Consider the following 15895-nt stretch of genomic DNA (forward strand, 5'->3'; position numbering starts at 1 on the left):
TGTCAATACAAACAACTATGAAAGGCACCATATGACATGCCAATGGTGTGGGGGGGAATTTCTTCATTTTCTACTTAGACGCCTTGCTTCCTTTATCAGCAGATGGCAAGCAAATTACTAGTTCAATCCATATGTCTGTATCTGATAGACAGTGTTTTACAAGTCTGAAATTAGTTTGAAACATTTTGATGTTGGCCAGACTACAGAGGAAAACAGGATAACTTTGTCTATTAATGAAAAGTTGGTTTTGTCATAACAAATACTTCCACAAGCTACTACCCATCCAGACTCATTCAGTCGCTAATGGAATTTGTACCCAAAGACATAATCTGTGTTTAACAGACTAACAATTTGTAGTTTCATCCATTCTGTTCTTCTGCTGTGCTCCAACATGTCTCCCTCCACTAGCTGAGGTTTGCTTAGTGGTGCTGATGAAAGCAAGCAAGGCCATGAGAATATTTTTGGTAGGAAGGATATCAGATCGCTAGGGCCATTTATGTGCATGCTACTAGGCATTCGAGAGAGAACCTGTCAGAGCAAAGCTCGTGCAGACCAGTACCCTGGCTCCAACCGTAGCAAAGTGCAGGTGCCGAGAAGAAGATTTAGACAATTTTGCTTAATCCCTCCCCATCCATTTGCAATGCAGACAATGTATGTTTTAGGAAAGGTGGATCAGAAAGCCCAGAAAGTTCTTAGAATGAATTTTTTCCTTCAAAAGAAAGCTCAAAATTTTGAGAATTTCAATGAATTTACTATAGAAAACTGTGAGGTCCACAAAAGATTGATGGGGGAGAGAGCCAAACCAAGCTAAAGAAGACAAGAAAAGAGAGGTTACAGTGAAGTTTCCTCGCAAACTCACCAAGCAAAGAGGGAAGTAGATCTATACTGATAAAAATAGCTGACAGCAGGGGTCTGGAGGCATTCACCCCAAGCAGAGCACCAGGCACACCTTGCAGCTCTCCAGGTGCTGGGAGTCCTTCGGTGCGGACCGCTGCACCTAGGTCCTGTTAACTTCCTAGCACTTACAAAATGTAACTTTTTTTGCCAAGGACCTGCAGAACCAGGGCAAATAAAATATTTCTTAACTTAGTGTTTTTAAAAATGTTCTTTCCTTGCAACAGTGATGTACCTGGGGGACTAGTGTCCAAAATGGCTTATGCTTCACTTCTTAAGGAGGGTATCACTAAGAAAGCCTTCCAATACCTTTAGCAATGATTAAGGCTTCACCCCAGGCTGTCTGTTCACTCAATGAAATCATAAATTGCAGAAAAAGTTCAGTCTAGAGGTCTACACCAATGCCAACGCGGGGCACTGAAGTCGAATGAAACACTTCTCCTGAGATACACGCAGTTGGTCATGAGGTGTGACTAAAACTGAGTCTTATATGAGGAGTCACTCAGCTGAACTTTATACCAAGAAACTGGGGGACCAAATTTAACAGACATCAACTATCCTCTTAATTTTTGTATAAGTCCCTACATCAAACCCACTCTAACAGTTGTTATGGATAAACATTGTAAAGACTTCTACCCTTCAACTGCTGAGTTGGCTATTAGGAGGCAAAGGCAAATTGATTAAGTGATGATTAAGTTTACGGTCTTAAAGGCATGAAAAGGTCTATTTAAAAATCCAGATTTAAAAATTCTGTTAAGCAGAAGGTTATGTTCTGTAATGGAAAAATCAGTAAAGCTGTAACATACTCTTTGTTTTAAAAATTATTAATTTTAGTCCTACAAACCATTTGGCTAAATAACTACAGAAATTCTGTGTTCAGTGGAAAAGCCTTTTCATTTTTAATTTAAAAACAAAACTAATTTTTAAAATTTCATTCTGATTTTTAAATCTAATTTAAAATTAGTAAACAAACCAGTAAAACACACGTACACACACAACATATGTAGGTGCCAAGCTGTTTACAAGCCTTGAAGCCTACAAGATTTTAATCACGTTTTCCATTAACTCTCCCCACCCCTCAAACACTGCATAAAGTAGGATCTATGAGAATTTTAAACAAAAGGAAATACTTAAGTTTCTAGCATACCTCAATCAAATGTAAATGAATTTCAGTCATATACTAACAGGTACTGTACTACTATCGAGCGTTACAGATGTTCGTCTTCTTTATCAGCTGCAGGGAAGAATGCCAAAATGACCACCATAGCTAAGTCCATTAACTGAATTGTGAAGAAAACGCTCTTCTCAAGAAACAGGCTGACTAAGCTTATTCTGCACAATACAAACTTTTAAACAGATCTGGAATACATCCACTTTGGGTTGGGAGAGGAGCTGCCACGAAACGTCGAAAAAATGTGGAGCATAACTCAGTATTTTCTCTTCTAACTCAAAAGCATAACCCCATGAACATTAAAGCAGTTACTATCAGAAAAAACTCATAAATATGTAAAGATATTATTCTCCATATGTCTTATAAAGGGGATAATAGTGGTATATTAAGTTTTGCTTTGATTTGAAAGCTTTCACCTTGCGGTGTCTGCCTTACAGCCTTTTAGTCATGTACAGACTGGAGTAGTGAGAGCTTTGAAGTGTCCAACTTCCAGTGAAGTTTCTAACACTTTTTTATTAAGTCTGAAGAAGTCTGTGTGTGATTTACTGTAATTTCAGAACAAGCTCAGAAATTCACCCTAACACAAAAAGATACAGTTTCTTCAGAAAAGAATGGGACAGCCATTTGAGCACACTATCACTGTAAGGGCAAGGAAGGACAGCAGCATGAAAATACTCTGGCAACATGATCCAAGTCAAATTCAAAATACTGGGTATATAAATGATGATACTCAGAACTTTAAGGGAAATAAGACAGAGTTTTGTATAGATGAGATTTTTTTTTTTGCAACCAGTAAATATAGTTTAAGAAGTGATTCACAGCCGATTTTTATAATTGCAATGAAGCAGCTGTGATCAAACTCTATTTGTAGCATCATAATAAATTTGACCCCCCCCTACTAAAATTAGTTCTAAGCATCCAAAATTCCCATTTGAACATCTGACTGAACAAAACAGGCATTGCTCCATGCCAAAAACTGGAGGAAATAGACCTAAAATATGCCACTTTCTCACCAGAAATTGTAGGCTCCCAGAATAACATGTGAATTAAAACTCATTCCAAGCTTGTTTGCATTGCTCCTCATTCCCATTCATAACAAATTTCTTGACAAATGTTCTGATTATTTCACTTTTTTCTTCTCTATTTTTTAATTTAAACACAATTTTCAAATCACAGACAGCCTTGCAAGGAGAAACAGCGGATAGTACAAACCCACCTGAAATTGGAGAGGGTGGAATTTTACTCTCAGCAAGTGCTGGAGGCAACTCACATGATTAAAGACTGCACTGTAAGCTATCGTTAAAAGACTTCTTCCCATAAGTGAAAATGTGTAGTTTGCCACTATACACATCAGAGGCACATAAACCAAAATGAGGTCAAAGTCAAACAAGAAATGCAAATGCCTCGCTCCCAAATTCCTGCCTTCTCTTTTTTTTTTTTTTTCCAGGCTGAAGGAAAGAATAGAAATTTTAACAAAGTTAAAATTAGAATTAGAATCTGTTTCTTAAATTCTTCTCTTTTGTTGCTGTTCTTGCAAAAAGTTACATTACCACATCCAGAGAAGTTAATCGGGAATACTGATTCAGGAGGCCTACAGATTAGGCTCTTCTTGCTATGACGACAGTGTTGCACAATACAGAGTTTAACACATCTCTCTTTGCTCTTGCCTTTTGAGATGGGAAACTGCCCTTATTCCCATTGTACAGACAGAATCAGGAGACTAAGGCCTAGGGCAGTGAAGAAATCATAAAATTAACCATCTAACTAGGTCACGTATGATTCACCAACCTGAGATTTGCAAATCTCAGACAGCACAGGGATACATAACCTCAGCAAAGATTTCAAAGTCCATTCGTAAGCTGCCTGCAAAGCGCTGCATAGCCTGGGCTGCCACCACGCCATTTGTTTCAGAAACCTAATACTGCACACAGCACAAAAAGAAAAAACATCCTTATTCCTCCTCCCATCTTTATGCACAAATTATATGCTATCTGAACTCTAAATAATGTAACATGCAACATGGAATACATGTATTTATAGATTTATATTACATACACATATTATATACCATGACAACAAAGATTGTAAGATTTTCTAAAATATACATAATGCTACTTAGAAAAATGCTTAGAAAAACATCAACAGAAGCATTTAGCCATTACAAAGCTTCATTTTAAAAACAGAACTTGGTACAAGAAGTAAATTAATTATATTAGGCAGGAAATTGTTCACTAAAGCAATTGTGCTACATTAGAGATCTTAAAATTAAGACTACTTCCAAGGTGGCCACATGCATATTCTGAGGAGTGCTAAGGTAACAAAAGATGTTCCAGAAAGCCTTCTGCATATCTCACGTATATATATATACATATATATTTCTGTTTCAGCACACATCTGTTCATATAACGACTATTTTCCATAGATGTCATTTTTAACTGGGTGTATTAACCCCTAGATAACTCCGTGGGAAAAATCACAGAACATGTGTGTGCACTGTTTATTCATAAATCTGTTTTTAAATCTTTACCATTTTGAGGTTTTGCGGATGTGGATAGCATCTCAATTCCTTCAAATCAATTATAATGACAATGCTCCCTTCTTAGTCCAATAAATTAAACATTTATTTGCTGTCTATCATAATATCCCTCCTCTAAAAGAGTATATTTATTGTGTCTTTTAATTACCAAATACATGTAGAGGGTCTGAAATTCAACACAAAAAGCAGCTCTGCACCTCCAGATGTTAGAGGTATCTTCACATAGATTTTCACTGTTCAGCACCATAGTACTTCAGGCAAAAATAGAATTATGTACAATCCTTGCCTGCATTCATCTATGAAATTTAATTTTCCATTGAAAATCTACAAGCTAGCAGCAAGTTCTGCCCTCGGACATGAACGTGTGTTTCCTATTGGATCCAGTTTGGCAAAGATTATCCTTTAGCTTCTAAACACAACTGGAGCTTCCATTTCACTTCAGGTATATAATCTAATGCTAAGTACCACTAGTAATACAGAACAATAATAGGGCTGTATAATGGTTATAGTTGCACTTAACTTTTTGAAACTTTGGGAAAGCTCAACTAATTAGTCACTGTGCGAGAAGCTGCATTTACTTCCCAGTTTAAACAAGGCTTACCATTGACAGTTCTCAGAATTGTTTAGACTGGAGGGAGCTGCTGCTGCACTGTTTGCCTTTGCAATGCCCACAGCTGTGCTCCATACCCTGACACTGCTTTAACTGAGCTGCATCCACTGTGAGTACAATTTAAAAATAAATAAATAAATAAATAAATAAATCTGGAATGCATTTGAGGACAGTAAAAAAAAAACCAAAAAAACCACAAAAAAAATAGCTGCTTACCGGGATCGGTCACACCTAAAGGAACAACGTTTCCTCATTCGGTGTGTCCAGTTCGGAGCAAGGGCTACGAATGAGGGCTGCAGGACCGGGCTGTTCTCGGCGTCAGCAAGGGCGGCTCGGTTCCGAGAGGGGCTGAGCCGGGAGGGAGACCTCCGAGCCTCCCCCCAGGGCGAGGGAGGCCCTGGCTCACGCTGCCCCGCACCAAGGGCTCCTGTTCAGGCTGGGGGACGGTGCTGGGGGCCCCTCGGCGCCCAGGCCCCCAGCCCGCCCGGAGCAGCGGGGGCCGCCGGGGAGAGCTGCGCCCAGGCGCCCAGGGTGCTCCCACCCTCAGGCCGAGCTCACCAACCGCCATTCCACGTGGCGGCGGCCGCGGCACCGAGCGGCTGCCTCCCTCACGCACCCGGGTGACATGTGCCCGGCAAAGCCAGGCCCCGGCGCGAGCGTGAGGGATCCGGGTGGCAACGGTGCACGGGCCCGTCTCGCTCCCGCCAGCGCCGGGACACCAAATACCAGGCTGGAGAGAGCAAAAAAGAGGGGCTCTCCTACTCGAACTAGGAAGGGTAATATAAAATTGAGTTAATTGCATCCGACACTGATGGTCAATCTGTTTTGGCCACTCGGTTCAACACAAGAAAGCGCTCTTTTGTTCTCATCTTCGTTACCGTCTCTCCCATCCGAATGAAGCAGCTTGTTTTAAATCAAGAATTATCTCGGTTCTCCCTGCTTGAATCGTTGTTATTGATCACAGCGACTTCAATAAATCCTGCTGCTTACGCAGCAGCCTGGGGGCCCGTACCAATCTCCCCAGCCCTTTGTTCCACATACTGATTCACCTTTTCATCAAGGATTTTGACGTAGCTGCTGCCCTTTCGCATTATTACCGCGCCCCACCCAAATAATGATTTTATCATTTAATTCTCTTTTAAACCACATTTCGTAAAAGGGAGAAGAAAAAAAAATAAATAAAAAATATGCACTGACGGGTGGGTAAACATGCACGAGGTGGGGTTGTCTCTCCACATGACAGACACACCCCACACAAAAACCAGAAACATGCCTTTAATTGGGCAGGTTAACATTTTTCTAAAAGTTACTTTCTAGTCCTATCTGATCACTCTGTCAGGATGAGTAATGCAAAACATTCAATTTCTTGTGGGTTTGGTTCCAGTAGTTACTAAAAGCAGCCAAGTACATGTTTGTTTCTAAACTACTTGAAACCTTCAGAAAGTTATTTTAGCTTCACTCGTGAGCCCTTCACCAGCACAGGGATTTTACCCGCCTCGGTTTTGCGCAGGAAACCTGATGCTTCAAAACCATTTCTCTTCAAGTCCTAACTTTATTTTCTCGTTTTCATTGTCGGAGGATTCTTGCTGTTTTCCAGGATGTAGTTATATCTAAAAAAGTAGCCACTGCCTCCCCAGGCAGAGACTTGTGGAAACAGGTGCTTCTAAAAAAAATGAAAGACTTTGGCAGCTCTCTGACCTGACAGAGCTCTGTGCATTAGTAAGACACAGTGCCTGCTGAGTTCCCTTCAGCTAATTAGAGGACCCGTATGGCAATGAATGGCCTTGACTATAAATACTTCCTGAAAGATCTCTAACAGAGTCAGAGGAAATGGGAAAAAAATGAGATACAGCTACAGAGAAACTATTTCAGATGTTTCTTCTTTAAAAAGGGCTGCTTTTCTTTCCCAAAGTGGCTGAGGGATGAGATGCAGCATCCAAGACCTCCACCAACTTAAATATAAGATGTATGATACAATTACATGCATTGAATTTAATTCTGTAGATATACCATTAAGATGATGCTATCAAAAGGTGGTTGGAAGTGGGACACAATGCCAAAGCGCACAAAACCTTCCATCCATTACCCTGTAGTGACCACCAAAAAATCACATTTAAACCAAGATCCCGCTCCATGTGCTTGAATCTTTCTGTGCTGCTCCTTGTGTTCCTGCTAAAGGCAGCAGCAATACTTCTACCAACATCAGAGAGGCAGGTTTTACCTGAAAGTTCTGTTATCCTTCAGGCCAAGAACTGAATGTTTAGAGAAGTCTTTTGGAAATCACAAAGGCCAGTGCAGCATTTCCACTGCTTTGCAGCTATCTGGCATCTACCTCTGTGGAGGAATCAGTACTTTATAATAGGAGAAATAATGTTTCACCACTAGGGATTGTGTCTGATATTTACTACACTGGTACTAAATCAATTATATATAAATTTACTACATACATACCAATGGCTTATTTCAAAATTAGCTCTGTCAATCAGCCACATAGGAGAATGCAAAACAGGGAGAGAGGAAATAAATAACTTTTTCTGATTTCTTGTCTCCCCCAAATTTAAAGTCATCTAACCAGCTCTAGACGGAACACTATATGTAATACCAGAAGTGTAAGTATCACAGACCAAAAGAAAATAACTCCTCTTAAAGTGAGTGGAAACTTTTCTTGAACTGCCGTGATTTCCTGTAGTGTGTAAACAGGCTGATCATTATGGTGCAAAATAGCCTCGATTTAATAGAAGAGCTGATTTTATCCTTTGCCCCATATAAAAAGCTCATAGCAAAGGTTAACATAACTTCAGTTAGATATTTAACATTACAGCCTGCAGTCTGCCTTTGATAAAAATCACAGTACCTTCGCAACAATTTGACAATCCCTCTCCCTCTGACAGCACCCAATTCCCCCCACTACATGAACTACGATTAATACACAGGCATTTCCCTGTTGCCTTCGGGTCTATGCAGCACGGCAGGATGCAGTGATCTGTGCTATTCTGCATCTGCATCAGCTAAACTATGATGCGAGGCAGCAGTGTTTACCAATACCTTTAGGCAGGCTAACTAGGTCTGCGTATAGGTCTGAAGGCTCAGGCCACAATTCCCAATTTTGTGGAAAACTTTGTTCTGCAGTGTCCACACATACCGCAACAGGACACTTCATTTAAAATCAGTTTAGCAAAAAGTTCCTGCTGTCCAAGATCTGCGTTGTCAAAGCATTAAACAATCTGCCTGGCCTGGAGTCTGCTGGCTGCCAATGTGCTACCCAAAAAAAGGAACATTTTTGCATCTCAATAGACCTTCCAGTATCAACAAATCTTTAAACTACAAAATCAGCTACTCTAAGGAAGAGCAGAAATAATGTCTACATTGTACCACGCTGAGGTACATTTTTTGTAATTCCCATTTGCAAAACATACCGTTTCGCTGTAAGTACAGCTGCTGGAAACATTTTAATAAGAAAAATAAATTAAAGCTACTCACAGAAGTGCACCAAGCCCCTGAGAAAGATTCTGTTACATACACACAGCTTGGAAGTGCTCTCGGGGAAAAAGGTGCGTCCACTGCATATGTGTGTTTGCACACATGCAGAGTTCAAGCTATCGCCACTGCACCATCCCCAGCTCCCGAAAGGTCACAAGCGATTCGGTCTTTTAGCTGCTAAAAAGGAAAGAAATCTTACCCTAATGACTCCCACGAATAATCTACTGTAGCAGAGTCTGGGGAGGGAACATGTCCATCATGCATGGAAGGAATGCAAGAAAGCAGCATATGAACGGCTTACACAACATGCAAAGCTGAGAAACACTCCAAGTAATTTCCAAAAGTTTACAATTATCCTGTAGGCATTAGGGATTTCTGTGGGCAATTGTAGATTTTCACCCCTTCCCCAGTTGATCTGTATCATCTTTGATACTTTATTAAAATGCTAATCACTCCTAAACCCAGTATCTAGAAAACCCACTTGCAGTATTAACCTCTATCTATATGAAAAAATGTGAAAAACATGATCTCCCCTTTCCCTTCCTCCAGTCATGAGAGAACTAAAAAATGAAAAGCACATGGTATTACTGCTACTGTCAAATCATTACAAATCATTTGTAATAAGCAGAACCACTTTATAAATACTGAATAGCCAGTACAACCAAAGGGATATGTTAGGGTTTTTTCAGTCCATTTCTCACAGTGTTTATTCACTGAGTAATCCCAAATTTTTGGCTTCCTCTGTGTCAATCTTTGGGGGAAAAAAAAATGAAGGTGTCCACAGTGATTTTATTATAGGTTTTGTTTCCTAGTCACCAGTCGTCCTGGGATACAGTATTTTGCATGAGCATTCATTATATGATACCAGAAGCATGTACTGATTTAACACTTTGCTTTTAGAAAGGCCCAACTTTTAGCACAACATTAGCTACTTCTACTAGCTATTTCACATATTTCTCCAAAACTGGATAATCATGAGAGACTTGCTTAGCAATATGGAGTATTGTTTTATTTCACAGTGTCAAAGAATAACTCAGAGATTTAGAATGGTCTGACTATTTTGTGCAAGATGTATTTTGTATATATCAAATTAACAAGTAAGGCTGTAATCAGAAAGGCACACAGGATTACAAAAATTAGGTTTTTCCACAATGGAAGGGAAGTTCTTTTCTGAACAGTTTCTAATTCTGTCTGGGCCAAGTGAGCTTTCAGGCATACATGTAACCTATCTGTCTGTCAGATAATACCTGACACCAAGTTCCCACTGGTCAAGTTGACCATCAGTTTGTCTTCCTATTTCCTGGCTCCAGTACTGCATCCCATAACTGTCTACAGAAAACTAAATCAAGGGCAAAATAAAGGAGTTAGGTTTCTTTGATCTTCTTCCCAGATCCAGGGGAATAGGGAATTAATACCACTCACAGAATCACACTCCATCTTCCACGATCTCCTATCCTTCAGATCACCCCTTACCTTCAAGAAGTTTGAATTCTCACTATTTTCCTCTATCCATCAATAGTGATGAAATATATGATTAGGGACTCTGTTCAGCAGATGTAGAAAGTTAACCTCCTTCCCTTTTTTTCTAAAATATTTCAAACTGACAAAGGCAACTTGCCCAATTTTCAAAGAAGAAAAGTGAAAATTACATACTATAATTAAGGAAAAGACCCAGACCAACAAGTCCGTGGCACAACAGAGTTCAAAGAGCAAGGTAGCTAAAGGTGTGCATAAAAGTAATCTGTCTTTGAAGTGTGTTGGTATGGTTTCACCAGTAGGTATAGACCTAATCTGCCAATAAATCCTTTTACAAACCTTATAAAAGAAAAGTTGGGTTGTACATGTTTTAAAATGCAAGGAACTGATTTATATACACTGTTAATACAAAAAAATAAAAACTTTTTTTTTTAAGAAAACCGTGAAAATTACAGGTACTTTATATTTCTGAATATCGAGAAGGGATCAAAATATTTCCAAAGAAATAGAAATACTGAATTGAAAAAAAAAATATTAGTGCTTTTGTATAAAGACTTTAAAAAAGCATCTGAATTTATTTTTAAAAAGGGCATAAGAAGCAGACAGTGTACAGTTTCCCCTTCTATATTCACCAATAGCTAAAACTGATGATATAATGGCCTTATTTTACCACTTACTAAGTTTTTAGGCTCTAGCTACCAACCAAATCTAGACCCTTATAGAGCTGATTCTGAATACTACCACATCCCTTTGCAGATTTTTTAGTTGGGTTTTTTTCATTCTTTAGTAGTCAAAAAATAAATGAAAATTATTTGTATTCTGATAACCCACAACACAAATGGCTCCTCTGGTCAATATGTCCATGCATTGCTAAGAACCACTACAAGAATTGAAGTGGGATGTAACTAGCACCATATATACAGCATGAATTCCACTGCTAGTCAATATATGTGTATATTTTTATACGTATTTCCAATGGAGGAGAGAAGTATAATCCTGCCATTCACAGTGAGCACACACCCAGGTTTGCAACAGGGAACCTGTCATACCGTAACTGCTTCTCATACACTTAAAATCTGACAACAACAACTATTCATGACCTGTACGGTACAAAAAACTGTGGTCCCCCTAAATTACATGCAGGCTTTAAGTGACAGACACATTATTTTATAATTACAATAACTGCAATATTTTTAAGATGACTGACTTCATTTTAAAAGAGCTTGTAAGACATATATATGTATACAGAAACAATACACCTATGTATAATCTTAGCAGACCATGGAATAAAACATTTATCTTGCCTTTTGTCTTCTTCTGGCATGTTGTTCACTCTTACAGTAATGGTGTTATGGTTATAAATGTTCTTATAAAAGACAATAAAGAAAAATAGCTGATCATCACTTCCATTCTAGTGAGGTTTGTCTGTGGACTGACCACTCCTGTAGCAAGTTTCTAGAAGTTCAGATAGGGAGCAGTCCCTGAAAACATGCAGTGATGACTCCAGGAGAAAGGCACTTATTTGTCTCCCTATTCAGCTCCTCAGAATTTGAGAGCTTTTCTAACCTCAGATTTCTCTACAGTGGGAAAAGCATACCTTGATGGAAGGGGAAGTTCCTTAGATATAGGCCCTTTTGTTTAAAAAAAGGACAGAATAGGAATTATTTGGTGTGACAAATATTCTCCTTTTCTTATCACCCAAGCTCCTCCCTTTTCTTTTTTTTCTTTTTCTTTTGCTTCCAAGGCAACGAGACAAGTGTCAAAATTGATATATAATTATGTTGCTTTACAAAAAAAAGGTTACTTTTTATTAATATTTAACTCAGGTTTCATATTCTTAGATACTTAATAATGTGAAATCTTGCTTAAGTGTGAACTGTCACACCACCACAAAATTTAAGAGGTGATTAGTTGTTTTAGTGTAACAGATGTGCAGCCTTCTGGGGTTCTAAACCTTCCTTCTTCAAATGCATCATCAACCTGCACAATTAGCAGGAATGATTAAACAAAATTCAATCAGAGCTAAACAGCAAAACCAGAAGCACTTGCTTACTAATACTACATCAATATATTCATTGTTTTATGCAAACACTTTGGAACATTTACCTGCCAGTTTAGCTCTACAAGTTTGAGTCTTTCACTCTTTCCTTGATTTTTTTTTTTTTCCCATGCATGAAAAAAACCCCAACCACGTTACTCTGGAACTGAAGAAACCATTTGCATGCCTAATGAAACATAACGTACGTGTAATCACAGAAAGTGAGAGAAAAAAGAAAGAGAGCTTCCTACCCGTAATAAGGACTGGGATTCGTCCTTTGCCTTGCCGTCCCCGGATCCAGCGTAGGGCTGGGTGAGCTGCCCGGCTTTCTCCGCCGCTCCGGCTGGCACGCCCTGCAGGAAGCCCTTGCTCTCCACCGCCAAGCCATAAATGGGCCGCGCAAGATGGGCAGCTTCTACGTTTGGACTATCCCTTAAAGGCTTTGGCTGCTCTTGGCCAACGGACACTGGGGTCAATAAGCCTAGACTGGTCTGTGTGTATGATGGGCTCCCCCTCAGAATGTCTGTTCCTCTCCAGGTCACATTGCGAAGATCGTCGCTGGGACTGTCAGTCCAACCTTTCTCCTTGAGCACTTCCTTATCTTCTATCTTTTCCCTCTTCACTATGCTGTCAGATATGGGCTCCCCCATTTTGGGGTCCGGATTAATCAGACTGTAGACCTTGAGGTCAATTTTTGGCTCCTCCTTGATAGACGAAACGCCATGACTGTCCTCCCCATTGGCTGTAGTGACGTCCATCTCCTGACAGTGCACAGTGTTGAAGTGCTCTAGTAGTGACTGAGTGTCAACAGCTGTGAAGCTGCACTGACGGCATTTGTAGCAGTTGTGTACTCTCCTGGAAGAAAACAAGACATGTATTAACATGGGAGTCTCCCCTTCCCTTCCCTCTCACAGTGGTTTTACCTACCAAGATGAAGAAAATAGATCGAACTTACAGTAAGATTCCCTCTAAAAAAAGCAAGCGGGTTTACTTTGGTGTCTTATATAATAAGGGAAAAATCCTGCTGTTTTTCCCCCCCACGCCTTGCAATGGCCTCCTGTCATTCATTCACACACCACTGCATTATTCTAAACTTCACATAATTTTCACCGGGATTTTGTGGTTTTTCCTCTTCAGTTTGCTGCAATACACTTTTCACTTTCTATTGCAGTAGAAACACTGAAGTAACACTCTTTTTTCAACCAAAATCAAATGGTTAGAAAAGGATAGGGGGTTTTGTATAAAAAAAACCACTTTGTATACATCTATGCTAGACAGTTAAGATGTTTAAAAAATTCCTTTGCTTTCCACCAAATTCATATACTTTTGGTTGACAAAGATGATTTTGAGTGGAGTTCTGGTTAAGTTATGCATAAGAATACACCAAAGGACAGAAGGTTGTACACAACAGTACTTATTTGTTCTCTATGGACATTTTAACACAACTTTAAAAGATGCTGCTCTAAAGAAAAAGCAAAATAGTTGGCTGTGTCACTACAAACTGCATTTTCCTGTCAAATACAGGAATACTTGGGTATGAGCTGTGGAGCAGTGTGGAATAACACGCCTTCCTGTTTTTATTCTAAAAGCCTATATAAAGTACTGCATTACTAAATTATGTAAAGCATATGTTCCTACATGAGAACAACATGTTACCCATTTACTGTATCTATCGTAGGAACAGAACACTGTTTATGAGCTCTGTAACGCCATTATGAATAATTGTTTATAGCACAGGAGCGGTCAAAGCCCTCCGTCAGGCTCCGGGCCCCGCTGCGCCCGGCGTCGTACCAATGCAGAGTAAAATACCGTCCCTGCCCTTCATCAAAATGTACATAACTCTGCGAAAGCTTCTCCCTACAGACACACTCACACATCCACACCCCAGGCATTGAGAGTCACAACAGTGTCTTTAGCCAAGCTAAAAAACCGAGCCTTTCACTATCCACACAGGACAAAACTTGTATGAGAAATCTGTTACTGCCCTGACAACTCCAATTGTTAGAATTAATTCTTTTGAGGCCAAATCTTAGTCTCAGTGAAGTCGATGGCAAAACTCCCGTTGACTTCAGTAAGAGCAGGATTTGGCTCTCGGTGCATCTGTAGAACTGGAATGCTACACGAAATGTCCCTTTTAGAGTATGATAGTTTAGAAGGGACAACTTGCCAAACGCATTAAACCCCCTTGTCTTCCTTCTTTCCTTTCGTTGGAAAAACAAACCATATGTTATTTACATTGTCTGATTTTCTTGCAGTTGTGTCAGTGCACAGACATGAGTACACTTTCAGATTCAAGCTTTTTAGCCCTTGTGCAATATCAGTTTTCTTTTTGTCATTTTCCATATTTATATTCATTTTAAGGGACTAGATGGGCTCATTCAGTTATGCAAAAAATAGAGTCAGCTATTCTCCACATAGCCTTATGGCATCAAAATCTACTTGTGGGAGAGCAAGCTGTGGGTTAAAATCCTGTTCTGGCTGTGTTCCTTTTTCTTCATTCTACAATTGCATTTTATTAAAATCAGCTTGTCTCTCAATGCGACACTAATATATTCTCTCTTGCAACTTAATTCTTTTCTAAACCGAGCTTAATTCTCTTCTGAACCAAAAAAAAGAGAGAGTGCTATCTGATCAAAACCATTTTATAAATACAAAAAGCCAAGTTATAAAGAGGGTCAGCCCCGTAAAGGTGGGATACCATCAGGGAAGTCCAAGTTAGACAGGGGCTAGTTATCTCAAAAGCCAAGTTAAACAAGACACCATTTGGGGCTAATGGCTCAACCACATACACTCCCCATGTGAAAGTTTATCAATCCTTTGGGAGGCTACTTAGCCCTAAGTGTCTCTTGTTTAACTTGGCTATTTCAATAGCTAACCCCCTTTCCTAACTTGGCTCTCATCTACAGATATCACACCTCCAAACAGCTGATCTTTTTCTGCCTAACTTGCCTTCCCCCCCCCCCCCCCCCCCGCTCCTTCCATACTGGCTAAATGTTTTTGATCAGGAGCAGCATACACCACAGGAGTGGTACCACACTTCTGAGGCCACAAATAAATGCCGAATATTAGATGCAGTTGTAACTACATGGCTGAGGCCCAGCTAAAATCACCTTTATTACATTAAAGGTTTGTTCATTTAAATTATTTATAATTGATTCAAAGAGAGTCATACAAGCATTCCTTCATTTTTCTGTGAGACTGTGATAGGCACTGTGATGTAGAAAAGACGAGGACTGATTTAGGTAGATAGTAACCCAACAGGGGGTTTTTTTAGGACATATACTTTTCCAGTATGCATTAAAAAGTAATTTCTGCAACCGACATTATAAATCTTCATTCTTCACATGGGTTTGTCCTGTATATTATTCTATCCCCAAGCTCTGAAAAGTAAGCTAAAGTTTGGAACTGTCTAATATAAGTCACAGTCTCAATAATAAAATAATAACTATCATCAGCTATTAGAGAACTTTTGGAAGTTGGAAACTTATTCTTTCCCAGAACAAGGCATAAAAAGAAAATGTTTTCATCTCTGACTGTTTTCACCCCACCCTGATAGCAATCAAGGAAACAAGTTGGCAATGTTTGATTTCTTTTTATACTAGATTTTAAACCTACCCCAAGTTTCTAAAGGCCCAAGTTACACCTAGATTTGTGCACAAAGCTCCTCAAAGCTAAGCAACAAAATTTTAA

At 39.5% G+C, this 15895-nt stretch overlaps 1 protein-coding gene across 10 annotated transcripts in view; it reads right to left on the bottom strand.

Moving 5' to 3' along the window:
* The window catches only part of TRPS1 (transcriptional repressor GATA binding 1), a 223056-nt gene that overhangs the window by 145296 nt on the left and 61865 nt on the right, over nucleotides 1–15895 (bottom strand). For all 10 annotated transcript variants that reach the window (XM_069779938.1, XM_069779929.1, XM_069779939.1 and 7 more), the window contains one exon: nucleotides 12457–13060. In XM_069779938.1, coding sequence (XP_069636039.1) covers nucleotides 12457–13060 — 604 coding nt within the window. The remainder of the gene's footprint in view (nucleotides 1–12456; nucleotides 13061–15895) is intronic.

Source organism: Haliaeetus albicilla, chromosome 3 (genome assembly GCF_947461875.1).
Source record: "Haliaeetus albicilla chromosome 3, bHalAlb1.1, whole genome shotgun sequence".
NCBI classification, from domain to species: Eukaryota; Metazoa; Chordata; class Aves; order Accipitriformes; family Accipitridae; genus Haliaeetus; species Haliaeetus albicilla.